Source organism: Podarcis liolepis (assembly GCF_965112155.1).
Source record: "Podarcis liolepis genome assembly, chromosome: 9".
In the NCBI taxonomy this organism is placed as follows: domain Eukaryota; kingdom Metazoa; phylum Chordata; class Lepidosauria; order Squamata; family Lacertidae; genus Podarcis; species Podarcis liolepis.
In genome coordinates, this window is record NC_139564.1 from 1,275,324 (window position 1) to 1,291,332 (window position 16,009).

At 49.4% G+C, this 16,009-nt stretch overlaps 1 protein-coding gene across 4 annotated transcripts in view; it reads left to right on the forward strand.

Moving 5' to 3' along the window:
• Positions 1 to 16,009, forward strand: part of EXOC6B (exocyst complex component 6B) — a 225,633-nt gene that overhangs the window by 162,931 nt on the left and 46,693 nt on the right. For 3 of the 4 annotated variants that reach the window (XR_014515540.1, XM_083458677.1, XM_083458678.1), the window contains exon 20: positions 4,233 to 4,306. Coding sequence is in view for 2 of the 4 variants with exons in the window: in XM_083458677.1 (XP_083314803.1) it covers positions 4,233 to 4,306 (74 nt within the window). In the remaining 2 variants the exon portion in view is untranslated. Of the gene's footprint in view, positions 1 to 4,232; positions 4,411 to 16,009 lie in introns of all 4 variants that reach the window. The other variant, XR_014515541.1, reaches the window with a different exon arrangement.

Here is a 16,009-nt window from a genome sequence, read left to right on the forward strand (position 1 = left end):
AATAAATTGCGGCACTTTGTGGGGAGACACTAGCGCAGATTGGAGTGTTCTCGGAGGCCCTGTCTCTGGCTTGTCTGGGGCTAGAGCCTCCTGCATTCCTCCCTTGGGGATTTGCGGAGCAATTTCCGTGTCCTGTCTGAACGTAGCCGTGGAAGGAGGGGAGCCTCCCCATCCCTCCCAACCTGAAGAGCAGCCGCCTAGCCAAGGCGTTTCCATAATGGCCCCTTTCTTCTGTGCAACAATGTTCTCCTCCTCCTCCTCCTCCAGATCTGCTCCAAACTCTTTCGTTTCCCCTCCCAGTGATTACCTGCAGCTGTTGAGTAAAGTGCAGGCAGTCGCCCTGCTTGGAAAGATCTTGGCAGGAGTTTGGGGAAGGTGCACAGAGTCCAAGTGTTGCTCTCTCGAAGGTCAGGCGAGGTGACGGGGCGGCTGGGCCTGCCAGGCCCCTTCCTTTTCCATGGCTGCCCAGAGGTGCCTCTCACCTCTGCTCCGAGGCTGGCAGGCAGGAGGGCTCAACTGGACGGGTGAGGGAGGGAGGCAGAGAGAGAGAGACACAGAGAGCTGGATGTTCCCAAACTTAGTTGCTTTCCAAGCTGCAAGCAGTAGTCAGACTACGCACTCTTTTGGTTTTCTTAATGCAGTTTCGGTCCACAAAGTGCACACACACAAAATAACAAATTTTATATAACAACAACAACAACAACAACAACAACAACAACAACAACAACAACAGCAACAATTTATTTATACCCTGAAGGGAAGGAGTTCCACAGGGTGGGTGCCACTACCAAGAAGGCCCTCTGTCTGCATATAAAACGTACAACTCAGAGAAAACGTGCATTGGAAAAAATGTGGGTTTTGTGGGAAGAGTGTGCACAAGGGTCATACAGTTTACACGCAGGTGTGGCAGTGTATACATGTGCTCTTTTGGAAAGTCCTCCCAAAAAATGGGCCGGGAAGGGCCAGCGAGTGAGCAGTGGTGAAAGGCTCCCGGAAGGGGCTTGGGCTGGTTCTTCCGGGTCTAGCGGGCGCTTGCAAGGCACACGGTCCTTTGCTCTTCTAAGTGACTGACCTCTTTGTTCCCGTTGATAAGGGTGAGCGAGGGAGGGCGAGTTCTCCTGATCTTCCAGTTGTGGTGGGGGCAGTCGGAAGATGAACCCACCCAGGAGGTGGCAGTATCCCAGATGGATTAAGGCTGCCCTCTGTGCTTCCGGGAGAATGGGAATTTGCAGGGGGTATATTTCCCCCCTTTTCAGTGTGTAAAGTACAGGGACCTCTCTGTATATGTCTTGTTTCTGTTGTACAGCCAACGAAAGGAAAAAACGTCCATTGCATATAATCAACCCATGTGGGTCTTTCTCCTTCTCTCCCCTCTCCCACCCCAGCTCTTCAGTTGTCTTGGGCTCTCTTTAGTTCTTCTCCTTTGTCCAAGGCTTAGCGGTTCCTATTCCTCCGTCCTGCTGCCTTTGGGAGGGTGCTTTGGGAAAGAGGTTAGAGTCCCCCTGTAACCCGCCCGGGGTGGGTGGCCCCTGCTTGCAGGCCTCGCGGAGACATCACTTCTTTGGCCTGAACACAGATCTCCCAACCCTCTCGGCTGCCCCAGGGCTTTGTACCGGGGCCAGCTCCATTCTCGGTCCATGTTCTGCTCGAGGGGCCATGCTGTAGGGGGCTTGCTCTCTCGCTCCCGCTCGCTCCCACCCCCCTCTCGCCTTGCTGACATGGCACAGGGATCCGATGGTTTCCTGGGCAATCTCCCGCTGGGCCGTTGGGCTGCTCTGTGCTAATTGTCCTGACACCTGACTGAGGGGCTCAATGGAAGAACTGGCTGTGCCCTCCTGGGCCGGGTGGTGGCTGGAATTAAAACAGCAGGTTTTGCACACTTGTGCTCTGACATCCAACTGGCAAGCTGTGCTCCGAATATGACCTCTCTGGCTGTTCAAGTTGCTCGGAGAACTCTGTGCGGCAAGTGACTCCTAATAATAATAATAATAATAATAATAATAATAATAATAATAATAATAGACATCTGATGCATCTTAAGAAAACCATCTCATCACTCTGTGGCATCTTGAGGCTAGGAGGTTGATCTCCATATGATGCCATGTTGTTGTTGTTGTTTAGTCATTTAGTCGTGTCCGCCTCTTCGTGACCCCTGGACCAGAGCACGCCAGGCACTCCTGTCTTCCACTGCCTCCCGCAGTTTGGTCAAACTCATGCTGGTAGCTTAGAGAACACTGTCCCACCATCTTGTCCTCTGCCATCCCCTTCTCCTTGTGCCCTCCATCTTTCCTGGCATCAGGCTCTTTTCCAGGGAGTCTTCTCTTCTCCTGAGGTGGCCAAAGTATTGGAGCCTCAGCTTCAGGATCTGTCCTTCCAGTGAGCACTCAGGGCTGACTTCCTTCAGAATGGATCAGTTTGATCTTCTTGCAGTCCATGGGACTCTCAAGAGTCTCCTCCAGCACCAGAATTCAAAAGCATCAATTCTTCGGCGATCAGCCTTCTTGATGGTCCAGCTCTCACTTCCATACATCACTACCGGGAAAACCATAGTTTGTATGCCATGTATGGAGTTGTAAATCAACCATGGCCCATGACATCCATTCAGACTGCAGGGGAGCCAAGGAATCTGCCTGGCACAGGGTCAGAACCTTAGTCCATCTAGCTCAGTATTACAAGCACTGGCTGTGTTTTGAATAAAAGCCTAAGAACAAGTCTCCCTCTCGACCACACACCCAGCTTCCCAAGGCTTCATTTTCCATTCCTACCTTAGATTTTGTCCCGACGACAAATAAATCTTAACAAATTAGAAAATTCCAACATGGGAAAGACGTCTGTTAATAAATTTTCAATGTGCATCTTGAGCGATCAAGAACTCCTCAACCTGCACAGGGGTTCTGCCATCATTTGCCAGGACCCTGCCCATGCTAAGTTTTGGGAGAGCCTAGAATATGCTGCCTCTTGAGTGACACCCTGCAACAAGTCCCTGGTGCCCAGTCTTCCTGGCCTTCCTAGAGGGTCCGGAGTGGCCTGCTGCATTGCTGAGGCTGGCCCAGCTACTCAGATCATCCAGTCCTCACTTGGGGCACCCATAAAGCAAAACACAATCAGAGAGATGCACCCCTGCAACGTCGCTGCTACACAATGTCTTGTGTAGACCAGCTGCCTGAGAGGACCCAAGTTCTTGGACCAGCCTTGTGTGTTTCTCCAGCATCTCGGGTAGTGATGCTCTTCCTGAAGCCCTGGCCAGTTCCACCAACTAGTAGCATGTTAGGTGAACAGTTTAGGGAGATGAAATGTGAGTTTTCCTCTTGTGATGTTCAGGGCCCTGAGTTTCCTAGGAGGGAGATGCTTCTCGTTTACTCGAGGTAGGCAAGAGGAGGTGGGATAGCCTTGCTTAACCTTCAGTGTGTGAACTTAGCAAGGCAGCAAACAGATCTTCAGCATTCATACTGTGTTGTTTGTGATGTGGTGTTTAAATAATTATGCACCACATTGTGGATTTAGACCCGAAACTTTGAATCCAGGTGACACAGGAGAAGGATCTGAGGATCTTTCCCCTGACCCCTGTTGACATGAGCTGCTCGTCCAATGGCCGCCTTCAGAATAAATGGCTGTTTCGTGCAATGGCAGCGGTGGTGATTTTCCTCCACTTTCTGGTCCTTGTGCAATGATATGATATATCAGTTGGAGATGTTATTCTGTTCCAACGTAATTAATGGAGCAGCCTGGCTTATTTATTTTTGACAAATGTGCATAGATCACTGTGACAGGCATGAAATTAGAAAATTCCTTCAGTGCCCCCAAATATAAATAGCTTTCGGAACTGAAAAGGGTTTCACAGCTGAAGATTTTATTGTGTTGGGAGGAAAACTTTTTCCATTGACCCCCACCCACCCCCCGTCCTCTCCCTCCATTCCCCCAAATGCTTTTCTTCTTTGCAAATTGTTTGTCCATTCACAAAACAAATACTCTGGAGCCCAGTGAAGCTCATGGGAATAAATTTCAGGTCGAATTAGTACAGTTTCCTTGCTGTCAGGATGGTGGAATTAATGGTGTTTTGATGACACAAATTTTGAAGGGTGAACAAAAAGCTGGAAGGGAGGGAGACCTTGCTCCTTAGAAGTGCGGTCCTCCTCTCCCCCAGCCGCTGTTGTCTCCGCTGTCATCCGTCTGCCAATCTCCCTGTCCATGGTTAGTTAAAAGCGCTTTTTATCCTCTCTTCTTTCCCACAGAGTTTGCCAGATCCGGCCCAGTGCCTGGGTTCCAAGGGGACACACTGCAGTTGGCCTTCATCGACTTGAGACAAGTACGTCTTTGTGTTCTGGTGTTTTGTGCTCCTTTTAAGATGTGTGACTGAAGACCATCAGGTCTTAAGGGAAGGAGAAGGGGAAGGGAGGAGGGGCGGGGTTGGCGAGCTGGGCCGGAGACCTCTCCTTCCTCGCCGCCATCGCCAACGTCAACCCTCATGGATGTGGCCACCGGTTTTGTGGAGTTGCCTACGGCTCTTGCGCCGACGGAAGCAGCGGGAGAGAGGTGGCGGCTCGGTGCAAGGTGTCATCGATAGCCCTTGGGGCCATGGGTGGGTTGGGTTGGACTCTATCCAAGTGGAGGAAAGGTGGGCTTGGCCTGGGCGCCTGGGCCCCGAGCAGGTGCTGCTCCTGCTGGTCTGACTTTTGTCTTTGCGCATAATGCCTGGCTGGAGGGATTTGCATTCCGCTGTGCGCAAGGAAGGGGTGTGTGTGTGTGCGTGCGCGCGTTCCGTTGGTGCGTCCAGGGGGAGGCGAATGTTCTTTCTCACAGGCGCTGCCTCCAGCCCCAAACTGTGCCGCTTCTGTTCCCGCTTCCACCGGTGGCCAGAGGCTCCGCCCATTAGTGGGACCTCATTGTGGCAGCCTCGCCGATTGTGGTGGGCCATAGGGTGCCCCTGGGCTTTGGCAAGCGCAGATGCGGAGGAAAGAGGCCATTTTCCAGCAAAGTCATTTGTTACGGAGCGGGGGCGACACCCCGGCCTGTGGGGGGGCGTGTGGGGTGGTGGTGGGGGCCTCGCTTCTGTCATCTGTTGGCAGTGAAGATGGATGGCGGTGGAGGAGAAAGTCTGAATGAAGTGAGATGCAATGACTGATGCCCTTTTTTCATCAAAACAATCTTTGTCCATTAAAAGACACCCCGCTTTGTCTCAGCTGCCACGATGATGCAGTGCCGTTTGTTTCCGAGGCTGACATGGGCTTACATTCCCAGTGGCATTCTCTGGACCATGGGGTGTTTCTCTAGCCTCCATCGGCTCTGCTCTCTTCTCAACCCTCCCTCCTTCCCTCCCCGCAATCCCCTTCCCTGCCAAGTCGGCTTTCAGCCTCTCTACGCCCCGAGGGATCAGGCCATCCCAGAACACCTTCCACCCTGGGATGTGCCGTGGTGCGGACTCATTTCCCCGTCGGAAGTTGCTGTTTTGCCTCGTTTGCAGACTCTCCACAAAGTGATCCCAAATGCTGTGGAAGAAAGAGAAGACCCCAGATTTGAGGCCGAACGTAAAAGCTGAGATTGCTCTGGTGACTTTGACCAGAAAGTTCTTCCTAATGTTCAGTCAGAATCTTCAAATGGCAAGGAAGGAGGTTATGACGATGTCAGGAAGTACTTTCTGACTCTAAAGGTGGGGGACTCTCCTTCCTTGGAGGTTTTCAAGCAGAGGCTGAATGGCCATCTGTCATGGGATTCTTGAGCTGGGATTCCTGCATTCCAGCGGTTGGGACAAGAGGACCCTGGGAGCTGCCGTCCTGTTCTATGATTCTGTGACTGCTCTGAGCTTGGACCATGAGCAGTGAGATGCTTCAAGGAAGGTTCTGAGCAGGGCAGCAGAGACTCCTGTGATGTTCCACTGGGATCATAGTCAGCCCACTGTCTTGGAAAAACGCAGTTCCATTCTCAGACTAAACCACCAGTGTTTCCAAGCGCTGCTCTGGTTTCGGTGATCCGTTGTGCCAGAAGCAGCTTAGTCCTGCTGGTCACATGACCCGGAAAAACTGTCTGCGGACAAACGCCGGCTCCCTCGGCCTGTAAAGCAAGATGAGCACCGCAAGCCCAGAGTCATCTGCGACTGGACTTAACTGTCAGGGGTCCTTTACCTTTTACCCGTCTCTCTGTGTAACCCTTTTGGAAAACTGTTCACACATGTGCACCTGCAGTCAGGATTTCAATGGTTTGGTTCTCAGGAGCCTTCCTCGTGGCCTTGGTGTGCTTGCTCCTTCTCGTTGGCTCTGCAGCCCACCCTGTGTCACAATTTGCTCAGGGGAGGTCCTCCCGTTCTATACAAACCACTCTCCTTGCTCTCCAAAGGTGCCCAGTCTGACCCAGCCACCTTTGAGCAACAGATACTCTGCCTGCAGCCCCCTGCCCAGGCACAGTGGCAAGGCAGCAGTCGCAAAAAGCAAAGTTGCAAGAAGCCAAGTTACAGGGAACCAGGCAGAGGGCCTTCTTGGTAGTGGCACTCGCCCTGTGGAACACCCTCCCACCAGATGTCAAAGAGAACAACAACTTTTAGAAGACACCTGAAGGCAGCCCTGTTTAGGGAAGATTTTAATGTTTGATGCATTACTGTATTTTAATATTTTGTTGGAAGCCTCCCAGAGTGGCTGGGGAAGCCCAGCCAGATGGGCGGGGTAATAATAATAATAATAATGATAATAATAATAATAATAACAATAATAATTTATTATTATTATTATTATTATTATTATTATTATTATTATTATTATCATTATTATTGAGGTAGAAAACTACAGGCTTCTGAATAGTTGCCTGGATCCCCTGCATCTCCAGAGGACAGCAGCCTAGGTCTGCTCCAGAATTGGAGATGATGCTGTGTGGTCCAAAATGCCAAGGAGCTGCTTTGCTTATAAGAAAAGGAGGTCAATAGACATATCACAAAAGTGTTGCTTTCCCCCTCCTTCCCACTACACCCCACTTAAACCGTATTCACAGCGACATATTTCAAGTCCAGATGCTTTGGAAAATAATTCCTAGGGCTGCTAGGAATGGGAGTCCACAACGTTTGGGAGGAAGGGCAGGGTATAAGTTCAATTGACAATAACAGTGTTTTGAAAACCGCTTAGTGATTTTGCTGTCTTGCAGGTATTAGAGCCCTGTTAAATATGGATTTGCAGGGAGGGGATGAAAAGGAGCAGCCCCCTTCACCATTCCCCACAGGGGGCTTGCCAGCCCCTCTGTTGCCCCAAGGACACCCAGGGACGGGATGGGGTCTCTAGCAGTCGCTTTCGAGATGCTGTCTGCATTTATTCTGTACCATCTTTGTTCTGCAAAAGGGGCCTCAGCGAGGATGATGGCTGGAATATTTTGGCACAGCCAGGAAAGAAACTGCAGTTACATTTACTGGTATGGCTGCGTTCGCCCAGGCTACGATTATTTAATACTCGAGTCAATCGCAGCCAGTTTTAATACAGTGTCAGATTCCAGCCTCTGAGTAAGTCGGCTGGATCCTGCGAGAGCTTCTGTTGCATCAAGGCGATTTAGCTTCAGAGCTGCAACTTGACTCTGAATTGCTCTTCATGTTTTTAGCATGTGAGCTGCGCTTTCCCCACGGGGAGGGCGAGTCTTCAGCCCCGTTGCTTCTGCTCCAGAACATTTGCCCAGGTGCCGTTGGTTCCCTTCCCAGGCCTTCAGCCAGTAGGGGGTGCTGTGGGAGTATCAACCAGCAGCCCCCCTTTTTTGCAAGGAAGAGGGTATGCTACCTGCCGCCGGTCCAACTTGGCCTCGCAGCCAAAGGAGCTCAAGTTCCAGGTCTGAAAAATCACACCCCCCCCCCCTTCTTAATACCAAGTGCACGTTTTGAATTAAAACTGTCGGAGCTGTTGATTTGCTTATATTGAGGGGTGCGTGCAAAGTATTTGCACAATCGGATCCACAGCCATAGGAACATTTCAGCACTTGGCAAATGGCTCAGTAGGCAACCCCAGGAAACCTGTATCTGTTTGCCGAGCTGATGAGCCTTGGTGTGTGTATCTGTGTGTGTGTGAGAGAGAGAGAGAGGGGGGGGGGGAGAGTGGCACAGGCAGGTGTCAAGTTTTCTTGTGTCCCAGGAAAGGAAACCAAGCAGCAGCAGCAGCAGTAGCAAAGCCCTTAGTTAAGAAACCCAGTTAGCCTTCTCCCTCAGCAGACCAGATGGCAATGGCCAAGAAGTGGACTTTTGTGTGTGTGTTCTATTTGGGGTCCCTCCACTTTGGAGAAGTGGCGGCTTTTGCCAATGGCTTTGCCATTTCCAAGAGGACTGATGAATGGACTTCTAATTAATTCAGATTTAATGGATATAGGGAGGACTTGCTTCCCAGGAGACATTTTGAATTGTTTTAACAACTGGAGCATACATAGAGAAGCCATTTCAAATCCACTTCAGGCACAGACCTCCACTCAAAAGGCAGCTCCTCAGTGGGCTCTGAAGAGACTCTGAGAATGGTGCCTGACTGATATACAAGAGAAGAGCAGAAGGTCCAAGGGGCAGGAGGAGCCACCACACAAAAGACCCTGTTCCTGCATCCTCCTGTTGAGGTGGTAATTGCGGGAGGTCCTGCAGCAGATCATGTACAAACACTTGATTGATATATTCATGTATCCACCTAGATCCCATTTTTCCACCCCAAAGTGGGGTCTCTGAGCAACCAGCAAATTAAAACAAAACAAAAAAATCACTGAAAACAACAAGAGAAGCTGAGGACACCATAATTTAATGGGAAAGAAGTTGGTGTTAATCTCTTTCTCTTTTCTGAAGCATAACACAAGGTAAATCTGGAGGAGGAATCTGGAATGGGGGACCTTGCACAGAATTGAGCCCCTGCCCCTAGCCATTGTTTCATGAGAGTAGTCCTCATGGTTCAGGAGTGGGGATGGGGTGGAGTCAGATGAGTCAGGTGGCCTTGCGGAAGTTCAGGATAAAATTTCTCTGCCCTGCTTGGGTCGCTGAACCCGGTGCTGAATATTACAGCCACTTTCATTTCTCCTCTTAACCAGAAAAAAAACTAAATCTTGGAAGCTAGTCGCATTATGCAAAACGGATCCAGATGTGTTTAATTTACATGCAGTTATTCTGACTGCTGATTTGGATTTCCTTGGTTCAGAATTTGGTTTTTGTTTTTTAAAAATGTACATCTTCTGGCTCAGAGCCCGCACATGGGCTTCATCACACCTCTTACTCTTGCAAGCACACCTGACTTGTGGAGAAGTGACCCAGCTGTGGCCTTGTGCCTCATCTTGAGCATGGGGGGGGGGGCAGGAGCAGCATCGAAACAGGCAGACCCTGGAGCCGAAACCCAGGACCCCTCCCAGCCCCGGTGGTGCGAGCGAGAGAGTGCCAAGGGCTCCCTTTCAGCGGGTCTGGCCTCCCTCATTAATGGGGCTGCTCTTGAGAATGTGCAGCCCCACATCCTGACAGGAGTTTGGGCGGCTGTGCCGCGCGATGCTCTTGGGTCAGAGCTGTAACCTGAGGAAGGTAAAAAGAGACCCGGCCGGCCAGCTCCTTCCCTGGCACTGCAGCCGGAGCCATGGTGAATTTTTCATCAGGTCCTATCAGGGCGAGGAGGTGGTGTCTGTTACCCAAGAAGGGGCGTGTGTGTCTCGAATGTGTCACCTGGCTCGGAGGGATGCTGCTGCTGCCAGGGACGGAGGAGGAATCCTTTTGGAAAGATGTGCAAGAGGCCCAGGCTGTGGCCCACGAAATGTGTGTGTGTGTTTAGGGGCCCAAAGAAACGAAAAAGGGGTGTCATAGGATTGTGGAGCTGGAAGGCATCTTCTTCTGCCCGAATTCGAAAACACCACATTCCTCGCCTTGTTTCTCTTTTTTTTCCCCTTCAATTTTTTTTATTGATTTTCCATTTTTTAAAAAACAAACAAACAAACATAAATCTCAACCGTATTTAAACCAAACTTAGTAACATTGTTAAGTGACTTCCTCGTATCCCCCTGGTTGAATTTCAGTGGATATCATTCTAACGGTTTTCCAAAACCAATATTCTTATAAAATTAATCACTTAACATCTTTCTTTCTTTCAAATTCAGCATTAAACATATTCATTCATCACATTACCTATTTCAATCCTAAGCCCATCTGTTTTTTGCAAGCATCTCCAATTAACTTAACTTAACATATTTAACTAAATAATCTTTAAATTTTGTCCTTTCTTCCTGATAATCCTCCTCCTTCTGGTCACGGACTCTTCCGGTCAGATCAGCCAGCTCCGAAAAATCCACCATTTTCATCTGCCAGCCTCGCCTCGTTTCTCTTGACTTCCTCTTTCCTTTTCCTTCCTGGCTTTCCTTCCTTACATCTTTGGTCCTACTTTCAGCTGTCCTTCGAAGCGTTGTGTTGAACTGTGGAGCCCCACGCTGAAGACAAGGCTCCCCCCTGGGGTCTTTCTGGGACCCCCTGGGCCAGGGGTTCCCAAAGTGGGCAGCGGGATGACACACCTGGGTGTGGGGGGCACTAGGAGCCAAGGGGGTGGCAAACGTGGTGCTGGCAGTGTAACAGACTACCAGACTTTGAAAAGCTGCTGTCGCTGGATCAAGATTGTGAATTTTGTAGAATTAATTCAACCAAATAGTTTTAACTGGGTTTTGAATGTACGCACAGTTAGAAAGAGCGAGGCTCCGTGATGGCAATTGCATCCGACAGCCGAGCACACCCCTCACTGGGCAAGGCAGCTTCTTGGGGATTGTGTTTCTCCTGCATCTGTTTCGCCCCTGGTTTTTACCTGAGTCAGCACATCAGATCTGATCACTCTTTACTCCAGGGGCGAGATCAGGGAGCTTAAGGTTTTGAGGGTGGCTTGGCAGGACCAGCCCAAGATGCTTTGCTGCCTGAGGCAAAAGACGGGATTTGCTCCCCCATCCCCCCCACCCCCAGTATCCCATGCGCATGGGCAGAGCTGGGCAGCCTGGCGGCTGAGCTCCCTCCGCTGCTGGTTGTGGGGCGCTGTGTCCGCCCCCTCACCCGAGGGCAGCGAGGCAGGTTGCTCAGCGCACACAGGACTGTCCCCAAACGCCTGCTTCCTACAGACACACATGGCCTCACTCTGTCTAACGGCAGGGCCGGCCCCACGGCTTAGGCTGTTTCACAGGACCACACTAGATGATCCAGTGCAGCCAAGCTGCGTCTGCCCAATTCACATGCGACGCAGCAGTGGGGCGGCCTATTCTTTCCCCACTTATAATGATTTAGGAAGAAAAGAAAAAGAATGCAAAAAGCAACGTCTACAAATTTGAGTAAGAAATAAAACAAGACCATTCATCGGCAGCATTCATTATCTGATGAAATCTGGAACCTCCATGAATTGCATCAGTTTATTCATTCATTTCTGCTAAAAAAAGACATTTAAATAGCCAGGAAAAGGGAGATCTCAGGAATTTTTTTGTTTTGCAGAATTCATAAAATCCACTAGGAGGGAAAGCATAAAATGTTAGGCACACCATCTTCCAGTACGCACGGAGCCTCACTCTTTTATTTTTAAGAAATCATTTTTATTTAGTTTTACACAGTGCATTTTCCTGGGGGGGGATGCAGGGGTACGCATACCCCTAAACATTTTGTGAATCTAAGTTTGGACTAATTGAGGGGAAGTATTTCAATAGGAGTGGGAAAATGAGGGTACCCCTAAATATTTTTTAAGAAACCCCCCCCACTGATTTTACAAATACAAAGTTATAAAAATCCAAAAAATATAACTATATACAGTGGTACCTCGGGTTACATACGCTTCAGGTTACAGATGCTTCAGGTTACAGACTCCGCTAACCCAGAAATACTACTTTAGGTTAAGAACTTTGCTTCAGGATGAGAACAGAAATCGCGCTGTGACTTCGCAGCGGCAGCGTGAGGCCCCATTAGTTAAAGTGGAGCTTCAGGTGAAGAACAGTTTCAGGTTAAAAATGGACCTCCAGAACAAATTAAGTTCTTAACCTGAGGTACCACTGTACAGAGATTCCTCCAAATTTCAGGACTCCCCCCCCACCCCCTCCATGGGGTCCCATTTTGAACATTTACAACTGCATATTCTTCTATACTCTAACTTTTATATCAATCCATGTTGTCCGTGGCATTTGTTATACTACGAGTGAAATCAACATCCTGCCCATGTTTTCATCTGCTTGCAGAGGTCTCCTCACTCGCGGCATGCCTGCACCTCTGCCCATGTTCAGCGTGGAAGGGGGGGATACTGTGGTACCTCTAGTTACGAACTTAATTCATTCCGGAGGTCTGTTCTTAACCTGAAACTGTTCTTAACCAGAGGCGTGCTTTTGCTAATGGGGCCTCTTGCTGCTGCTGTGCCGCTGGCACATGATTTCTGTTGTCATCCTGGGACAAAGTTCTCAACTCGAGGTAACTCTTCCAGGTTAGCGGAGTTTGTAACCTGAAGCGTTTGTAACCTGAGGCGTTTGTAACTCGAGGTACAGGGGAAAGCAACAAAGCCTGGTCAGCTTTGCCGTTATAGGATCCTGTCTGCGGCTGTGAAAGACCCAAAGCAACCCTGAGTGGAGCCCCAGCAATCAGCCCTCGCAACTCAGCCGCTGCCCTCTCCCCTTTGGCGGGGTGGAGGCAGGAGCTGAGCAGGGGATATACAACCCAGGAAGGAAGGGCAAGGACAGGGCAGCACACACATCTGATTTTTTGGAGTAGCTCAACTCACCCAATGTGCACTGTGTGCAGTTTCCATGCGTGAAAGTGGTGAGTTGCACATGAACGGCCCCTTCTCTCCCACTCCCAAGCTCTCTGTGGCTTTGCAAGTGCGTTGCTGAGGGGAACGGCCCAGTCCCCATCTAACACCCCCACCCCAGCAGCCGGCGGGTGGGCTCCCCGTTTCACTCAGTTGCTCTCTGCTTCTCTTGTTGGGCTGTCATGGACACCTGCAGCCTCAGGACCAGCTGGGAGGGAGAGCAGCATTAGGAGGAAGCAGCTGAGATGGTCAAAGCAGCGTTGGAGTTGAGGCGGTGGGTTGAGTTGAGTCAGGCGCCTGCCACAGAGCAGATGGCAATAAGTATCCGAACCCCTGTGCTGCAAAGAGAACATCAGCAAAGTCTAGGCAACACGATGACCATATACATAAGTAATAGACAATCTTTATAGAATTCCTTCAAACAGTAACAAGCTCAAAATGAAATCTTCAGTCTCAAAGTCTCTGAAAATCTTTAAATGAAGCGAGGTACCAAACTTTGTACGATGAAAGACAAGCTGTGAAGCTTTGTGTATTCAGCAAATATGATGTCCCAGCACTGAACAGTAATTCCGGATATTGACAACTGTTTCGTAGAATTCTTCGTCAGCGTGGTGGGAGGATGTAGAATTGCTTCATAAACTGAAAATAAAAGTTTACAGACGATGACCTGCATGGCAAGTTTGGTACCTCGTTTCATTTAAAGATTTTCGTGTTGCCTAAACATTGTTGACAGAGCAGGTGGCGGCAGAGAGAGGGACAACTGAGGAACCAGCAGGCTGAGCCTGAAGTGATACCCCGAGACCAAAGACAGAGGAGCTTTTCTGCAGGTGGGATGATGCTCCTGCCTTGTAACCCTCCCTGGGCCCTGCTGGTGAAGGGCAGGTCGGAGTTAACAACATTTGAGATGATGATGATGATGATGGAGATAACCCTCAGGTCCTTGCAGTGGCATCAGGGATGAGCATCTCCCATCAAGCCCCTTGCTCAACTTTTGATTTTGTCAGCTTGTGTCTCCGTGATATCATTTTAACATAAAAGGTGATGGGCTGCTTGTTCCCTGCTGTTAGGCTGGCGTGATCTTTCTCTTTCCTCCGAACCCTTTCCCTGCCCTTTATGCTTGACTCATTCATTCCTTCAGTATGCCACCCTTCAGCTACAGATCTCAGGGCAGTTTCAAAACACAAAATGCACAATATAAACAAAAATAAAATGAGACAATAATCCCTTCCCCACACCCCATCCCACAAACCCATTTAAAAGGGTATAGGATTGCTCCCAACCTTGTCTTGAAAGCAGAGTTTAATTTTTCAACTTCCAAATTCCAAACATGAGGGGTGCTAAAAAGTTGTAACATGACTTGACTTGGGAAATCAAAAGATACTTTGGTCAAATTAATATAATTTAGTTTTGATTGGTAAGTAAAATGTGTGTAAAATTGCATTGAAATCGTTTAAAAGGATTGCCAATGACTTGCATATATTATATATATATATTATATGGTTATTCTTATTTATTTAGCATTACCTGACATTTTCAGAAGGTAAAATTAACATTCCTTGGTTTTCTGAAAGCAGTTCATGTGCCTCTCCATCAAACGTAGACGTACCAAGCTAAATGTTGTCCAATCACAAAAAGCAGATTTTGATTCCCCACACCAAAAACATATTTTAAGCCCCTCACTGAAGATATATGTGAAAATTAAGTTTTGCTCCCTAAAATGGTGTGTCCTCCTGGCCATGGCCTTGCATGTTGGTGCTCTATATCAGATGGGGTGGTATTGGCTGTCATTATTTCATTCTCTGAGCCAAATCCTTAGAGGAAGATTGACATAGTGCTTGAGGACCAGACCACGGGTTGCCCAGAGTGGCTGGGGAAGCCCAGCCAGATGGGCGGGGTATTATTATTATTATTACTACTACTACTACTACATGTTCTGAAAAATGGTGCCGTTCAACTGAGTTGCAAAGAAGGCTACCTATGCAAAGCGTGTGGATATTCGAAGGGTCTCCAGCAAACCCTCTCACCAGCTTTCTCCTGGATCTGACATTTATTTATTTATTTATTTATTTGCCAGCAGCTCAGCTGACTCGTGGCATAATGCAATTTTTCCATTCCTTGGTCCACACTGTGCGTGGGCGCCCACATGCATAAGTCCAGGCGGGCAAAAGCCACTGCCTGCATGCGCTGCCTTTGAGCTTCCAAAGGTCTCTGTCTTGCCGCAGTGGGGGTGCCAGATGTTGGCTTTGAAGGTGGGCTCTTGGGCCTGATCCTGACCAAGCAGCTCTTCTGCCTTCGCCATGAGAGCCGCTTTGAATTCACCTTGTGCTGATCTCCACTGCAAGGTGCACCTGGGTCTACTTGTCGCGGGCAAACATGCGCCCACCCTCTGCCCACGCCCACCCAGTGCCAAGGTGCCCACTTGATGTCCTTTGCCATTCTTCTGGTTTAGCACAGGAGTGCTGAGCACCAGGTCACAGAAAGCCACGCTCTAGAGACGCCTTGGGCTGAGTTTATGCTGCCACGAATTCCTCCTCGCAAGGGCAGCCTGACAAGGCGGGTTTTACGTGGGCATCAGCAGCATGTAAATTTCCAGAGGCCGGCATGCGCTGGGGTGGCTTCTTCCGCAGGCAGCTTTGGAGAGAGCCATTTGTCAGGTGGGTGCTTTGCAGTTCCAGGGAAACGTCTCTGCTCACCTTAAAAGCTCCTGTGTGTTTTATGGGAGGTTCACTGTTTAAGGCTGTGATTTAGTTCTGGGCAACCTTTGTTTTTTTAACATGAATTGTTACTTTGAACTCTGCTTGGCCTTTCAGTTTTGCTGACAGAAATTTACTCCGCAGATGTAAAAAAAATTAAGTAGGTAAGGTCACTGGGAGTTGAAGCAAGCCGCTTGTGTGTGTGTTTGAGAATGAAGTTATAATTAACCCACTGGTAGTGGAAGTGTTAGCCTGAACCCTGCCTGGTCCCTTGGCACTCTGGCTGAACCTTCCTCTCCTGAGCGTGGCACGACCCCAAACAGGTGGAAATCAGAGGCCGAAATCTGGGACCAATTTCACACGGAGAAAGGAGCTTACTGGCCGCTTAGAGCAGATTAGCTCTCCGTGCCAGCGAGGAGAGGAATTTAATTGAGCAGTGCTAATCGGCAAATACAAAGTGGCCTTTGGCTCGTGCCATCCAGCGATACGAGGCACAGCAATTTGTTAAAAGCCGCAGAGAAAATTACTCCCCTTGACCAGTTGCGGAATTGATTTCCGACGTCGGCACCGGTGGGTGGGGGGGAGAGAGGAGGAGAGGGGAGGTTC